Source organism: Tympanuchus pallidicinctus, unplaced genomic scaffold (assembly GCF_026119805.1).
Source record: "Tympanuchus pallidicinctus isolate F22 unplaced genomic scaffold, pur_lepc_1.0 scaffold5, whole genome shotgun sequence".
In the NCBI taxonomy this organism is placed as follows: domain Eukaryota; kingdom Metazoa; phylum Chordata; class Aves; order Galliformes; family Phasianidae; genus Tympanuchus; species Tympanuchus pallidicinctus.
In genome coordinates, this window is record NW_026294769.1 from 57,348,823 (window position 1) to 57,365,333 (window position 16,511).

The 16,511-nt window shown below is 41.3% G+C and overlaps 1 protein-coding gene across 2 annotated transcripts in view; it reads right to left on the bottom strand.

Moving 5' to 3' along the window:
• Nucleotides 1-16,511, bottom strand: part of LRP12 (LDL receptor related protein 12) — a 50,778-nt gene that overhangs the window by 23,567 nt on the left and 10,700 nt on the right. The window contains exon 1 of one of the 2 annotated variants that reach the window (XM_052703711.1): nt 6,461-6,491. The exons of the other annotated variant lie outside the window; for it this stretch is intronic. Within the exon in view, the coding sequence (XP_052559671.1) occupies nt 6,461-6,485 (25 nt within the window). The 5' untranslated portion in view covers nt 6,486-6,491. Of the gene's footprint in view, nt 1-6,460; nt 6,492-16,511 lie in introns of those variants that run through there. 2 annotated transcript variants of the gene reach the window in all.

Genomic DNA, 16,511 nt, shown 5'->3' on the forward strand with positions numbered 1-16,511 from the left:
CACATACTGAGCTACTCTGCCTGGGAGAAATCAACTCTCATTTTCAAAACCTGACTTTTTTTTTCCCTGGTGATTCTTTTAAAAAATCATTAGTATAAACAGGATGGTATCATCTCCTTCTTACATACATAAGACAAATGGACAAGAGCTATTTAATGTCACTGAAGCTTAAGACAATAAAGGCAAGACAAATTTACTCCTGTAGCTTAAGATAAGGGTAGCAACCATGTTTAAGTAAGAAAATTCAAATGAATGGGGCTCAAGATAAAAAACAAGCATTCCCTACAGGGTTTTTTGTTTGTTTGCTCATTTTTAAACCAAAATATAATCTTTGTAAAATAGGATATGAGACTTCTTAAACCACCGTTAACAGGTTTAATGAAAGCACAGAAAATACATCTAAGAGTTTTCTAATGTGGTGCACGTTTGTTGTTACCACTGCTGACAGCAGACCTAAAAGATCACTTGACTGTAATGAAAAGCTAGCCAACTCCTTATTACAGCAGTTTGACTGTTTATAGGGTATATCTGCAATCTGGAAACGTCTTCATTTGAGATACTTTTCTGTCTCAAATAACTTTAAAAGTTCCTTACATGTTCCAAGTATGGCTACAATCTAAATAAGGACCAACTACTAATTGGGATGGACTCCTCCAGAAAATCCTAGTTTCCACAGGTCACGTAGTGCCTCATATTTATTTCCATGGAAACTACAACAAATACAAAGAGCTCAATAATACTATTTGAGAGTGAAAGTTCTCAGCTACAAATCACTTTTTTTTTTTTTTTTTAAACCACAGTCACCACCAGCATTTTCACCAGCAATGAACAAGAATCTGCACACTGTGCTCACAAAAATACTGCACTAACAGAGGTGACCCACAGTCACTGCTGCCACTGCAGAAATGCATCACCCACTGCCTCACTGTGCTCATATCCAATGTTTGGTTTCCATTACTGTTCAGCAAGCGTCAAAAGAAAAAAAAAACAAACATGACCCTTTTCTTCTGCGTGGAATCTGGAGAGGAAATCAAACTACACAGAAGATAAGAACCAGTCCTGGAAGATATCTGACTCATTAATATCATTTGAATTTCAGCACAAACAGGAAAATAAATAGATGCTAGAAGATGGGGCAGGAAACAAGAAAAACATCATAACAGTACGACTACATCCAACACCAACAAATTGCAAAAAATTTGAAGAAAAACAACAAACCAAAGATTTAATGCCTGAAAAGCGTGCTATGATTGAAAAACATAGCTATAGGGTCCTATATACTTGACAGCCACACTGCCTTGCAATGCTTGGACTAACACAGAGCCCAGCCATAGAGCTGCGGCTTTCCTTTCACGTCTGCCCCCTGCGAGCCTCCTGCTCGATGGCATGCTCACCTGGGATATCAAATAATCACTCTAATTAAAACAATGTTTCAATTTCAGCTTGACTAAAAGTACTAAAATGAATGCATGGTTAACTGATGAGTACTGTAAAAGTGCACCCTAAAAATCTTCTACGTGTGGACTTGTCCACTGTGATAGTGAAATTTAATTTTGTTTATTTAATTCCTCGTTTGTAAGAGGAATATTTATCTTGGGACTGAATTAAAGTCAAACAGTGTTTTACAAAAAAATTAACTTCACTGTTGAAATGAAAAATGGGGGGAAAAACATTCACAGTAGGAAACAACACACCAAACTTATTTCTGTGGACAAATAACTCATTGATTTAGCAATAGAAGAATCACACCATCATATCTGCCCTGACGCTAAATTCTCCTGTGTCAAGATTAAGCCTCTGACATTAGCTTTTACAGCCCAATTACAGCCACCTGTAACTGGAATTGTGTAAGCTGAGGAGCTGCAGTAACCAAATGACTGAGGGGAGAGATCTCTTCCTAAACTACCTTGTATTAAGGCATCATGCAATGCTTAACAGATTCCACGTAAGTAGGCTGGGCCTGATATTTCTCTTGAACTACATTTATCAGGGAGACTTTATCAAATCCACTTCTTCACATCATGTATTTCCAAATGTGTTCCTTATGGTACGTACTCAGCTTGCTTTAAATCAGACAACACACTTCACGGTCAAACTTCCTTTCTTCATCCTACTTCTAAGATTCCCATCCTATTCTGTATCAGAAAGAACAAGCTCGACTTATTTACAGACTTGTCAGCTGTACTAATCTGCACCAATTTGTAGTTCTAACTAACCAAATACGAACAATAACAACAGAACACAAACCTTACAACACACTTCCATAAATAAACTGTTGGTACCCTACGTATCTCGCCACTAAAAAGTCCTTTAACAAAGGCCCAATAGTACAGTAGTCCAAAGATAGCAATATCCTTCCAGAGTTACGAGAACTGGAAACATGCATGTCTCCACAGAATTACAGCAAACTTCTTGTAAACGACCTTATGTGCCAGCACATTTTGTGCTAATGACAGGCAGCAGCCATCCCACTTCCACCTCCTGCAGATACCCAAGGACTGTTCTGCATAGTGAGCTGCACCAGACAGCAGTGAGGCTGAACTGCAGCTTTGCAAAATCTCTGGGAGAAGGGCAAAGCCTGCCTGCCTGGCTGTCACACAGCCGAGGGCATATCTGTGCTGAATTTAAAGGGAAGGCGTAATTTCTCATAGCACAGCATGGGGGAGACCAACTGAGAAGCGAGTACTACTTCCCTCCTCCAGATAAAACATGTGTTCAGCATGCAACCAAAAATACTACATTGAATTACTTGACATCCACCTCACATGCAATGTATGTGAGAAGGAAATTGTACAAGATTCGCGTGAGTCTTTCCACTCACCTACAACTTCTCATCTTTTGAACACTTTGCACTTGTATTTGTTAAACTGCTCTACATTTAGAATTAACGCTTCTGATGCAGGGATTTACCTGCATCGGGGAAATCCCAGACTGGGAGAATTCACTAAAAGCAGCCCTGCAGAGAATCACAGAATTGTAGGGGTTGGAAGGGACCTCTAAAGATCATTGAGACCAATCCCCCTGCCAAAGCAGGTTCCCTACAGCAGGTCGCACAGGTCGGCATCCAGGCAGGTCTTGAACATCTCCAGAGAAGGAGACTCCACCACCTCCCTGGGCAGCCTGTTCCAGTGCTCCGTCACCTCACTGTAAAGAAGTTCTTGCGCACATTTGTGCGGAACTTCCCGTGCTGCAGCTTATGTTCGTTTCCCCTTGTCCTGTCTCCACATACTACTGAAAAGAGACTGGCCTCACCACTATGGCCCCCAGGCTTCAGATATTTATAAACCTGGATCAGGTCCCCCCTCAGTCATCTTTTCTCAAGGCTGAACAGACCCAGTTCACTCAGCCTTTCTTCATAGGAGAGATGCTCCAGGCCCTTCACCACTTTTGTGGCCCTCCGCTGGACTCTTTCCAAGAGATCCCTGTCTTTTTTGTACTGGGGAGCCCAGAACTGGACGCAGTACTCCAGATGAGGCCTCACCAGGGCAGAGTAGAGGGGGAGGATCACCTCCCTCGACCTGCTGGCCACGCTCTTTCTAATGCACCCCAGGATGCCATTGGCCCTCTTGGCCACAAGGGCACACTGCTGGCTCATGGCCAACCTGTCGTCCACCAGGACATCCAGGTCCCTCTCTGCAGACCTCCTCTCTAGCAGCTCATCCCCCAGCCTGTGTTGGTGCATGCAATTATTCCTCCCTAGGTCTAAGACTCTACACTTGCTTCTGTTGCACTCATATGGTTTCTTACTGTCCAGGACTCGCTGAATGGCAGCACGGCCTTCAGGCGTGTCAGCCAATCCTCCCAACTTTGTATCATCAGCAAACTTGCTGAGGGTGGCCACTATCCCCTCATCAAGGTCACTGATGAAGATGCTGAACAAGACCCGACCCAGCACAGACACGACTGGTTACAGGTGTCCAGCCAAACTCTGCATCACCAACAACGACCCTCTGCGCTCTGCCAGTCAGCCAGTTCTCAACCCACCTCACTGTCCACTCATCTATCCCACACTTGCTCAGCTTTGTTATAAGGATGTCGTGGGAGACAGTATCAAATGCCTTTCTAAAAATCAAGGTAGACTACATCTACCGCTCTTCCCCCATCCACCCAGCATGTGACAACATCATAGAAGGCCACCAGGTTGGTCGAGCACGACCTCCCAAAGAAGGACTTGGGGGTTCCAGTCCCCAAGTGTGCACTTGAAGCCCAGAAGGCCAAGAGTATCCTGGGCTGCATCAACAGGGTGGCAGCAGGCAGATGGAAGGGATTGCCCCCCTCTGCTCTACTCTTATGAGGACCCACCTGAAGCACTGTGTCCAGATCTGGGCTCCCCAGCTCAAGAAGGATGCGGAACTGCTGGAGTGGGTCCACAGGAGGCCACAAAGATGATCAGAGGGCTGGAGCACCTCTCCTGAGAAGAAAGGCTGAGGGAATTGGGATTGTTCAGCCTGGTAAAAAGAAGGCTCCAGGGAGATCACACTGTGGCTTTCCAGTACTCAGAAGTTCATAAGCAGAAGGGAGAGTGACTATTTACATGGTCTGATAGTGATAGGACAAGGAGCAACAGTTTTAAACTATACAAAGGGAGATTAGATCAGATATTAGGCAGAAATTCTTTACTCAAAGGGTGGTAATGCACTGCCAGAGCCTGTCCAGAAAGCTGTGGGTGCCCCATCCCTGTAGCTGTTCGAGGCCATAGTAGATGGGGCCCTGGGCAGCCTGAGCTGGGGGACAGCAGCCCTGTTCATGGCACAGTGATGGAACTGGATGAGCTTTAAAGTCCCTTCCAATCCAAATCATTCTGTGATCAATATTCACAACACAATACAGCTGCACAGCACACAGCAAATTCGAATCATGTGATACAGACAGTATTTCCCATAATCTCAAATGGATGTGAGGGCACAAGAGAGTTCCAAGTTGCTATTTCACCCTTTATAATCTATAAAAGTTTCTGAGAATATTTCTGGCAACTTCTCTTCTTTTTTCCCCCCTACGCAAAACATCTCCTCCTACCACTGCAGAACTCTATTATAAAAATTCAGAATTTGCCTTCCTCAGAAGATAGGATCAGAGCTGTGTGTGAAACTTCAACATCATAAAGAAATTAAAGTTGAGCAAATAGCAAAAGTATTTGAAACTTACCCTCCCAGAACAGTTCATGAAATGAACAGTGTTATTGCTACATGGAGTGCTTCAAATTGAGGTGTGGCTGAGCTGAGAGCACACAGTCCACTGGAGCCAGGCAACATTTGCAGTGTCTCTGCACCCAGCAGCACAGCAAAGCAACAGCATTCCCAGATTCCTACAGAAACCAGTCACCACCCTTACAGGTGACACCACTTCCTGCCTTCTGAAGCCACATCATCCACTAGACATGGAATCAATATGTTGGGGCACCAGTAAGCTATTTCAATTAACTAATCAAGGCAAGATTAGCCATCCACAGTCACTTCCTGCCAACAGCCCCTATTACAGCTCTTTGTGTAGTACTTTGCATCTCTGACCAAAAACTTTCGTCAGATATCCAATTACAGCTTCTCTAAAAAAGGGCAGTTTAGCGTAAGCTTATACATTTTATGACAAAAGGCAACTAAAAAAGCATCATGAGAAATACCGACCCACTTCTAGGTGTTAAATGATTAATAACCCCCGTTTAGTTGAAGAACTTTCGGAAGAGTTATTGATCAACAGTTTGCTATTAATTAGTTACCTGCAGTGTTGCCATATTTCCTACTGGACGACAGAAATTTCAGCTGGTCATTTTGTAAAATATCATTAAGCTGTGCAGTAAGGTGTTAATTACCCTTCCAGGTAAGAGAAGAATTAAATAACCGTTTGTTATAATATGAAATTACGCAAGCAGCATGACAGAAGCACTGAGACAAAGCCTTATTGCTGTGCAGACATCAGCTGAAATCTACTAAAAGCAAATTGAGCAGAGTGACACGATTTATTTCAAATTCCTATAACAGAACATCTGCTACAAAGAAGATACAGTGAATATATATTTTAAATTTCAAACGGTGAAAGTAAATTGTCTTGTGAAATGAGAAAGTTGTGTATAATCCACAATGGCGTAATTAATTTCTTAATTAAGGAAATAATAAAAACGACTAACAGATTAAACTATACTGAAACAGTGGCATATTTAAATGTGGTTATGACAAAAGCACAAAATAAGCACATAAAATGTCACTGTAAGGACAGTAATGCAAGGCATTTGTTTATAATAACGCTGTTACTTTATGATGTACCATTTTTATTTTAGGCCAACTGATGTAGTTTATTTAGGAAACTAACACAAGAAATAGAGAATCTATTCTGCAGTGGAATTACAGGCAACTTATATATACCTACATATATATATATATATATATTTTTTTTTAACTTTTTACAGCAACCACTATCTGACTTTCTTCTAGAAGACACTAATTCACAAGACATTCCTACTACTTACGTGTACGCAGTCCCATGGGCCACATTTGAGCCAGTCCAAAGAAAGCCCTTCAGAAACGTATATGACATAAGCATTAAATCTTCAGTGTAACTTATTTTGCTCTACAAAGCTGCTCCTGCAAGGCTGCAGGACCTGTCATCACACTCCCTCATCCTACTATTTACCGCAAGAAGTGTGATCAGCTCTGGCAGCTTCAGATCTATCAGTGAGGCTCCATCTCAATGCCAGGCATGCCCTTCTGATTCCCCACAGTCATTCAGTATGAGAAACACAAGCTCTTTTTTTTTTTGGACTCTTAGACACAGCATACACAATCCCAACTGTGAATATTGTCATGAGACACAAAATAAAGCACTTAGAAAAATCCATATAAACCACAATGAGTGTAGAGGCCCAGAGCCCTTTACCACTATTGCTCTTCATGCCAGTCTTTGCCAGCCAGATGATGCTGGAGCACCTCAGTACTGCCATGAGCTCCACTAGGCTGCAGTGAGTGAACATCTGGAAGATCCTGCAGGCTACAGAGCGAGCTCGCTGTAATTCCTGCTGTATAAGTATAGCTTGGCTTCTCTGCCACCTTCCATCCTTTCTCTGTCCTTCTGGAAGCAGCAGCTTCCCGTTGCTGTCAATCAACTATGCAAACAACCAGCAGTTCAGCAGAATGCTGTTTCGGTGCAGCACAGCCCTATGCTCTGGCTGTGCCAGCAGGAGGGACTTGTACAAGAGGCAGAGCAGGAAACACTTTGGAAAGAGCTTCGCACAACTACCAAGATAACTCAAGGCTCCTTTGGAAGAGGTCCTAAGAAGAGCCCAAGCAGTAGCTATAGCAACTCTGATTTAATGCTACAGGTGGAAAAAATACCATTTTGTGCCTTTTATGTAACACTGTGTACAAAAATACTTGTAAATTCCACTATAAAATATTTGAGTAGGCTGTCATTAAAACATTTTTAACTCAGGGTGTTTTAGTTATTAATTTGCGAGGACATTTGTGTGAAGGTTTCAGCAAAAAACAGTTTAAGCTTCTCAACTGTAGTTAGAAGAAGGGGAGGGGGGGACAGAAGAGAACCTGGGTGTTTTTTTTCTTCCCTCACTCAAAAATTCCACAAACTATTTATAGACAGCTCCAATATACTTGGCAGCCAGCAGTGGAAATTGGAAATCTAACTGAGACGCTGGCTCAGCTTCAACAAGATTCCTGATTTTAAGCACATAAGTAGTTCTATTCACGTCAAACCCCATACTTCTGCTCAGCCAGGTATGAAGTAAGTCCCTTGACTGACATCGCTGCCTGTGAGCCCTACGTGCCCTCCCTCGGGGTGGTTATCTGGCACAGCACTTTGGATTAGCCACGATGAGAGCTGGTGAAAAAAAAAACTATCATAAAAACAATGAAATTGTTCAAAGCGTAACATTAGAGCTAAGTCTCAAATAGCATAAAGGAGAAGAAAAGGCAGAAGGTGACAAACTAGGCATAAAAAAAAAAGACAGGCAGGCAGTATGGTCTCTTAACTAAATTATCTCGTTGGTAAGGCTTTAATGTGGACTTCAGCACCTACTGTTAACTGATTACACCCTATCATAAATGCACATCTAACAATGTGCCCTTCTACTTGAAAACATACCACTACTGTATTACTTACAAGCCTTGAAAAGCCAGAGCCTCTGTATTTTAAACAGCTATGTTTAAAAAATAATAAAGCTCAATTATTTTACCAAAGGGCCGTTCAGAGCATTCACACATGTTCAACTGCAGTAACTGTTCTTCCCCTCTGAAATCCCACTTCAGAAACTAAAAGTATTTCTCATTTAAGAAGTGCTAGACTAGAGAAAATTTTGAAGTGTGGGCTGCACAGTGTGTATACAGTAGGGGGAAAAAGCATTTCAGATTTGATTCATGCTCTCCACATGCTTCACACTTTTATCTACTATAGTTTCTTTATATTGTTGCAGCAGTAAAATACCTGGCTTAGCTTTTGCTCCATGCAGGTTTAGATTGATTTCCCTTCCAAATTCCTTGTAACAGTAGGAACAAATGGTAGCAGGCAACTGTCTGCCTACACGTACAACCAGTATATTACGAATGTAAAAAGAATAAATCCAAAAAGCATCAACAGTCAAGCAGAAGATTTCAGACATAAGATGGTAAAAGCAGAGCTTCGAGTCATATATTCTTAAGATATAGTACTGCCAGGTATCTCATCGTCTTTTGAAGACTTGGCTTCATTCTGTCTTGAAGAAGTACCAACAGAAGAAATGAAATCATTATTCAAAAACTAATACAGCAGCCATCATAAATCTAACATGCGCCTGCAAGAATGAAAGCATTATTTGCCATTACCCCAAGAATCTCTACCAGGAACCCTCAAAACATCTAAACTTCTAGTTCCAGATGACAGCATGACTCAGATTTACGACTGATTTTTTTCCAAAAGAGCCTTAAGTAGCGTAGGAGTACTTTCTGCTGGGGGAGGGAAGGGGACAAGGAGAATCACGAGGATTTTAAAGAGATGGAAAACACAGCTCCACTGCCATTTCTTTATTATAAGGCCTACATCTCATGTGACCAGCAGCTCAAAACAGAAGACAAAAATATGAGTCATGGTTCTAAAAAATGAAGAAATAATAATAATAGTAATAGTAGCAGCCTAGGATACATCCTGACAATAATGGTCTCCAAATCCAGAAAGCAATAAGCCTGTTGGCTTCATACAATAGAACCAATTGCAAAAATTGTTTTTAAGCACTTACACAACAGATGGGCTAAGATCTTACAACTCAGGCACAAATCAAGGAAGAAATTCCATGTATCTGGCACATACAAAACCAGAGAACTGACAGACCTAACTGTAATTTCTGGATTAACTGTGTTCCTAATGGAATATGAGCCTGAGTCGACCAGGGAATACCAGAATTAAAGAGTACATACCCACTTACCTTCAACTCTGCCTTCACAAAGGTAAGAACAATAAATAAGAATTAGCTGCAAAACATTCCAGCTGCACCCACTGTAATTACGTAACTGAACTGAGTGCAAGCTGTTCACTAGAAAAGATGGTGAAGCACCATCGTATCCACATGCACATACACTAAATCATACAATACAGCATGTACAAAAATCGTAACATACAGTATGTTTACTGCATCTAGGAAAACACTCTCACATGAAAAATAAAACAGTTTTCTTCCCTTCCTGCTGCTCATTGCTAGAAATAAACCTCTGACAACTTTTAAGACTTCATGTGTTTAGTTTTTTTTGATACAAACAAAAAGCACTGCAGAGTTCCCAAGAGTGATTGTTTTCTTTAATTTGCAAAAAAAAAAAAAAAAAAAAAAAGTTCACAGAAACCACAGACCTTGCAAATACTTGTGCTGACTTGTCTATGCAAAGTCTGCCAACTGGAGCTTTTAGCTCTTTAGCACCTATTCAGACTGAAACTGAGCTTACAAAAAAAATGGCACACAGTCTGCCCAGCTACCTTGCTATTCACAGGACAGAGCCTCTGTCCCTTATTAAGGCTTCACCAAAGCAGTTAGAGAGCAGAAGTAACCCTGCACAGCACAGCTCAGCACATCACTGTTCACACAGTTTTTAACAACATGGAAAAAAACACAAGCAAGGAGGGAAGAACTTATGGAACACAATCCTCGCCTGTTCCTTCAACTTCTGCAAAGCAAGGCCTTTGGTTAATTTTGCACAAACACCCACATGCAAAATTCATTCCATTATATACTATGAATAATTTGATCTGCTCTAGTAACAGCAGATAGAAATGGAGATGTCACTGAGTTCTGAGTGAACAACAACACGTAAATGAAACCATTCTCACTATTAAGAAGACATTCCGTCCACGTAGTTGTTTCTTTACAGTTGTCAGCTTCAAAATCTTAATCACTATGACAGAAAAAGATATTAATTGACTACCACCATTTTCTAGACTTGTCTGAACTGTGCTGTCTATTAAATATCCTCAGGACTTAGGAAGCATAAGGGCTGAACTTGCAGAGCTTGTCAGTTGTAACACGTTGCATTCCTCAAAATGCACTGCAAATGGCTTCTATTCAAGAAGGCAGTCATTACACTGTTTAGGTAGATAGACAGATGGTCAGTAAGAGATAAAATTGATTTTCTTAGTATTTTAAATAGTCAAGGCAAACTCCTGGTATGAACACATGAACACACGTGCACCCTTCACAAGCAGGCACACCTGTGAGAGTTCTGCATGTAGCAGCCTTTCTACTTCTGTTGAAAACATGTTAGTTTGATTAAAGCAAACAAATGATAAGAGAAACATCCAGTAAAGACTATAAACTGTAAAACCTATCTTCACATGCAAGACCCATGTGCACGTCTACTACAAAACTGTTACAGCTATGACACAAGTCTAATTCTACAGCAATAAATCTGAGAAGTTACACGAATATCCTCATAAGTTTGCAGCCTACACTTACTTAAAAAACAAAAACAAAACAGAATCAAATATAAATCTCCAAGATTCAAACCAGCACTTATTTCCCTCTCTCTGGAAAACAGATCTTTTTTCTCTTTTCATGTTATCTGCTGTTAATCTTGTGATTCTTGTCCTACAAGACACTGGTGCTGTACCTCACACGTTACACGACAGAGTTTAACATCTATGACTTCAGACAGCATGCAGTGCCTAACACAACATCTACAAAAAATGGATTTGAAAAAAGTTTATATTCTCCTTCACTTAGCTCACAGTATCTGTAAAACACAGTGACATACTACTGATCTTTTGCCTAACAGCACAAATAACCATTTACCACGGTTATAGCTTTATTGTGTCAGGAACAGTAAAAACAAGAAAAGCAAGTATTGCTCCTCAGAGTTCACTACCTTGTGGAAACTGTGTACATTACATTTTTACCAAGGAACAGACAATTAAAAAAGCACAATACAGAAAACAATTGGAAATCTCAGCCCACGAGGTGCCAAACCTGGTTCCTGATCTCTAGGAACCACAGCAAAGGCAGTAACATGAGAAAGCTATCAGTAAAGACCTGCTGCAGATCAATAGGATAACAAAACCAGGTGAAACAAACACCCACTCAGAACATCTTTCTTGCTTGCTTCCCTCTTGGCCCCAGATTACCCAAAGTCCAAACTCCTGCACACCAAAGGTAAAGGTCTGGTCCCTTGGTAATCCTGGGAAGCATTCAGGATTGTCTGAATTATGTTGTTTTGGAGGTAGCTATAGAAACAGGCAGATAGCTCATGTGAAAACAATTGTAAGAAAGTAGTTGCAATATAAAGAGAGACAGTTAACACTGTCACCCCTATATGCAATGAAAAAAGTGCACGTGACAACCAGAATGCTTTTGAGATTGCACTGAGATTGCAGGGTGCTGGATACTCCTGCCACAGAGATTCACAGTAATTAAAAAAGATAAACAATCTTCTGCTATCACTACTTACAAACAAAAAAACTGTTGGGACAGTATTAGGGCCCCACAATAGCAAAATGAAGCAAAGAAATCCCTTCTATAGAGTTAAATAAGCATTTGACTTGACAGTGAGTGTAAGCAGCTGCAAATCAGCAGAGCACAGCAAGCTTTCAAGGCAGTCATGATGCATAGAACGTTGTACAAGAGGACAAAGTTTGTTTCAAAATGCTCCAGTATATCATTTCCCTGCTATGAGAAAACATCCCCAAGATACAGAAATCAGCACTGGAAAACCAAGTGGGTTTTTTTTTTTGGTTTTTTTTTTTTTGTTTGTTTGGGGTTTTTTTTTTTTTTTTTTTTTAATACTGTTATTTCTTATAGAAATTAAATGATCACAATGAGTTGTAGGTGCTCCAGTGTACAATGAAGATTGTAAGACACTAAATGCACTTTCTGTACTTACTCTTGATAGAGCCATTAAGAAGAGAGTAAAGTATAGGTCACAATATCCCAAGTTTTATTACATTAACCTTACGCCTGGAAGAAAACACATCTTTCAGTTTTATATTACTGTTCTTAATTCAGAATTTGAACCAAATCCTTCTCAAGCCATTAAAATATGTACAGATGCTCCTGATGAGCCACATGCATGTAGTCCAGTACAGCACAATCACAATTTCAATCAGAGCACTTCACAAGAAACTGGAAATATTTGCACAGTTGATGAGATTGGCATTATTTACCTCAGAGTCAAATAAATCCAAATTTGGTGTGGCAGCTCTCCGAACCTTCATGTCTTAAATCTAAGTTCACAGCAATTTGAACAAGCAAACAGATCTCAAGTTATAGAGATGACCTGGGTCTTTCACATCCACCTAACATTACTTTTTTAATGAAAAAGCCCTGCAGAGTAGGACCTGGGGGCTTGACAGCTGAAAAGCTTAACATGAGCCAGCAGTGTGCCCTTGCAGCTTGGAAAGCAAGTGGTATCCTGGGCTCCATCAGAAGAAGGGTGGCCACCAGGGTCAGGGAGGTGATTGTCCCCCTCTACTTGGCTCTTGTGAGGCCCCATCTGGAGTACTGTGTCCAGGTCTGGAGCTCCCAGCACAAGCAGACAGAGAGCTGTTGGAGAGGGTCCAAAGGAGAGCCACAAAGATGATCAGGGGACTGGAGCACCTCCCCTACAAAGATGAGCTGGGCTTGTTCAGCTTGGAGAAAAGAAGGCTGTGGGGTGACCTCACTGCAGCCTTTCAGCACCTAAAGGGAGCCTACAAATGGGAGGGAAGTCAATTCTTTGAAAGGGTAAATAACAGCAGGACAAGGGGAAATGGTTTTAGGTTGAGGGAGGGGAGATTTATGTTGGATGTCAGGGGGAAGTTCTTTACTATGAGAGCGGTGAGGTGCTGGAACAGGCTGCCCAGAGAGGTTGTGGATGCCCTGTCCCTGGAGGTGTTCAAGGCCAGACTGGATGGGGCCCTGGGAAGCCTGGTCTAGTATTAAATGTGGAAGTCAGTGGCCTTGCCTGTGGCAGGGGGGCTGGAGATTCATGATCCTTGAGGTCCCTTCCAACCCTGGCCATTCTGTGATTCTGTGAAGAAGCCCTGTGGAGATGAATGGCCAAAACATAAGCCACTTCTGTTAAGGGAAACAGATTTCATGAATGCAGCCATACCAATGCTCTGCAATCCCCTCAGCTCTACCACTGTGCAGGTTGGCAAACTGTGGTGTTCTCAGACTGATGCACATCCAGCTCCTTCGGCAGATACTGGAACAGGAGTTCATTCACACACGGTGCTCCCCAATCCCTGAGGACTCTGCGATACTCAGAAAGAAACCAGAGCGAGCCTCAGATCACAGAAGCTTACCAAAGGTCTCTCCCCTATTGGGAGGGAAAGGCAGAGACAGGACTGAAAATACAGCCACAAACGCTCTAGGATGGAGCTCTTATGATAAATGCAACAACAGGAAGAGAGGCTTCAGCATAATGAGAGGAATGAATGCCTTGGAGAGCACAATGTGCTCTAACAAGTATTTCCAAAATCCTTATCACTATTTAGTCTGACATTCCTATTCATAATTGTCTTCCAGCATGCTATTCCTTACACCTACTCACCCTATCTCCATTTTTACCTCAACACAGCCTCTCTCCAGTTCTTCTCATTTCCCCCACATTTGACTTACAAAAGACAAACTTCCCTTCTGCTAAAAGTTTTACCAATTTGAGGCTTTTTTTCTTGCAGTCCAAATATAATATCTTAAAAAACAAAACAAAAAATTAAAGGTGTGGGAAATCTAAATGTGTTTCCGCTCGCCCTCCAGAAATCATCTGCCAGCACTACCAGGGAGGGACTCAGCACAGCTGAAGGTCAGTCCTGCATGTTGGGTAATTGCTGCCCAACCCTGCTGTCTGCCCAGCTCACAACTCAGTACTCCAAAAGCCACCTGAGTTGATCACTTCACTCGCTCCCTGTGTAACCCAGCTGAGCATCACCCTGAGACCAGCTCTCAATGAATCGCCGCCTAAGAACAAATGTATGCATCTGTACACTTCCATTAATTCCTCAGTACTTCGGACTTATTTCTAATGCATTTGGGAAAAGAGTAACAGTCCCCAAAATCCAGTTTTAATATCATAATAATTTATACATTTTTACTTGCATTCCAACACAAATGCTTCCTGGAAAAATTACCTACTATTAAATGAGATGCCACATAGAATATAATAATTATTGAGAAAAAACGTATGTTTCTGCTTCGAATGAGATGTTTCCTTCAACTGGTCTGAAGGTCTCTAAGCAGCAGCAGATCCCCCACTAAGCCTTTTAAAGAAATCTGCATGCATTCACTTAAGAAGGAATACTTAAATACACAAGGGGCTGTATTTAATATGAGCAGAAGGGACTGGATCTTTGGGAATGAGAGAAATCAGAAGGCAGTTACATCTGTAAAACCAGACAGGGATAGGAGCTGAGGTTTTAAATAAGGTAATAACAGGAACAGCTGTTCTCAAGTAGCCTCCCTTCAGCTCCACAACAAAAATTCAGCAAGTGCATCCTTCCCCAAGGATGCCGTTCATACTTAAACACTTTAGGACCACTCTTCATCCTTCATCTTCCCTCCTCTGGAGTGTAATTTTTCTGATACAAAGCCTGCCTTCAGGATACGCGTGCTGGGCACTCTGGAAGACATGCACACAATGGAGCTGCAGGCATTTCAGCCAACAAACTAGTCTGACTACACTGAAGGCAGGTTCAGATCAGTAAGCCACATTCCATTTGCCTCGCATTCCTTTAATAAGCTTGCCTTTTCCCCACACTGACTCTGCCTTATCCAAGTCCGTTCTCTCCACTACACACAAAATCAGAAGCAATGAGAAAAATGGAAAGTAGCAAACATTATTCATGAACAATTACAGTGCAGTTATTAATTTTCTGTGCTTCAATTTCTACCCTGTAAACAAGGACACTTCATGGGAATATTATTAGAGTGAGGGGTTATTAGTCTATCTTAATACTTAATCCTCAGATAATAAAGAGCTTTTAGGCAATTACACACAGTATTTTGAAAGAAAAAGTATTCTTTGAAGGTTTGTTTCCAAGCATGTCCTATCAGAAGAGCACCATAAATTTAAGTGTGACTCAGGTTAACAGGATCCTTCAAGTCTAAGCCTACTTTTAAGAAAGTTTAGCACCAGCAAGTCGCTGCTTGATGTACAAGTGCCCTCTTAGAAAGAGGTGCCACGTGTCACATAACAGTCAACCAGACCTCAAATAGCAGCTATTTGTTGGGACATTCAAATCCATCCAATGTACAAGTGAAACTGACGTGTGAAGAATGGGATGAAAAATGCTTTGGAAAATAGCTATGTGCAAAGATACTAGTATTTTATGTTAATACCGTTTACCACATTTGACAGGCAGTTGTATTCTTTCAGATGTAGCTCCTTTTCAATTTGCATGAAAAGCATTGTTACACTTGTGCATTGATGAAAGCAGATTACACCACTTACAATTCCTTACTGGCTACTCTGCCCAATGAATAATAATAAGTCACAATTTAAGAACACTGGTTTTGCTGCGTACTCGCTACTGACAAAATGGAATAGGATATCACTGCAAGAGGTACAGTTCTGGGAAGTAAGTATAAAGGAAGCCTGGAATATTTCATCATAGGAGTTTTCTATTCATCTTGTATTGATAGCACGTACAAATACTGCTTTCTAAAATTAGGAAGTACTCTGAAGTTTATAAGGATTGCAAAACTGAAGAGTGCAGTTTATTTGCAATGAAGTGCATGCTGTGAAGACAGAATACTTGAAAATTCTTGCACTGTTTATACTTCACTGCTGATTGTTACCCACTTAACTATTCACTTGATTTTTTCTTTCTGCATCATCTACATACACCCACAGATGCTAAGTACTGACCTTCATGGATTCTGCCATCGTCAGTGTTGGGACACCAAGACAATGTGCTTTCTCAAGAGATCTGTACCCACTCCTGTAGTATTTTACCTAGTTCAGTCCCTAGAAAGACAACTGTTAAGCTTGCTGCAGCTGAAAGTGATGGTACAAGACGTTCCTGTTCGCCTTCCTCCTCTCAAAGAGAAAAATAACAAGAAACCAAACCAACCTGTACAGCTT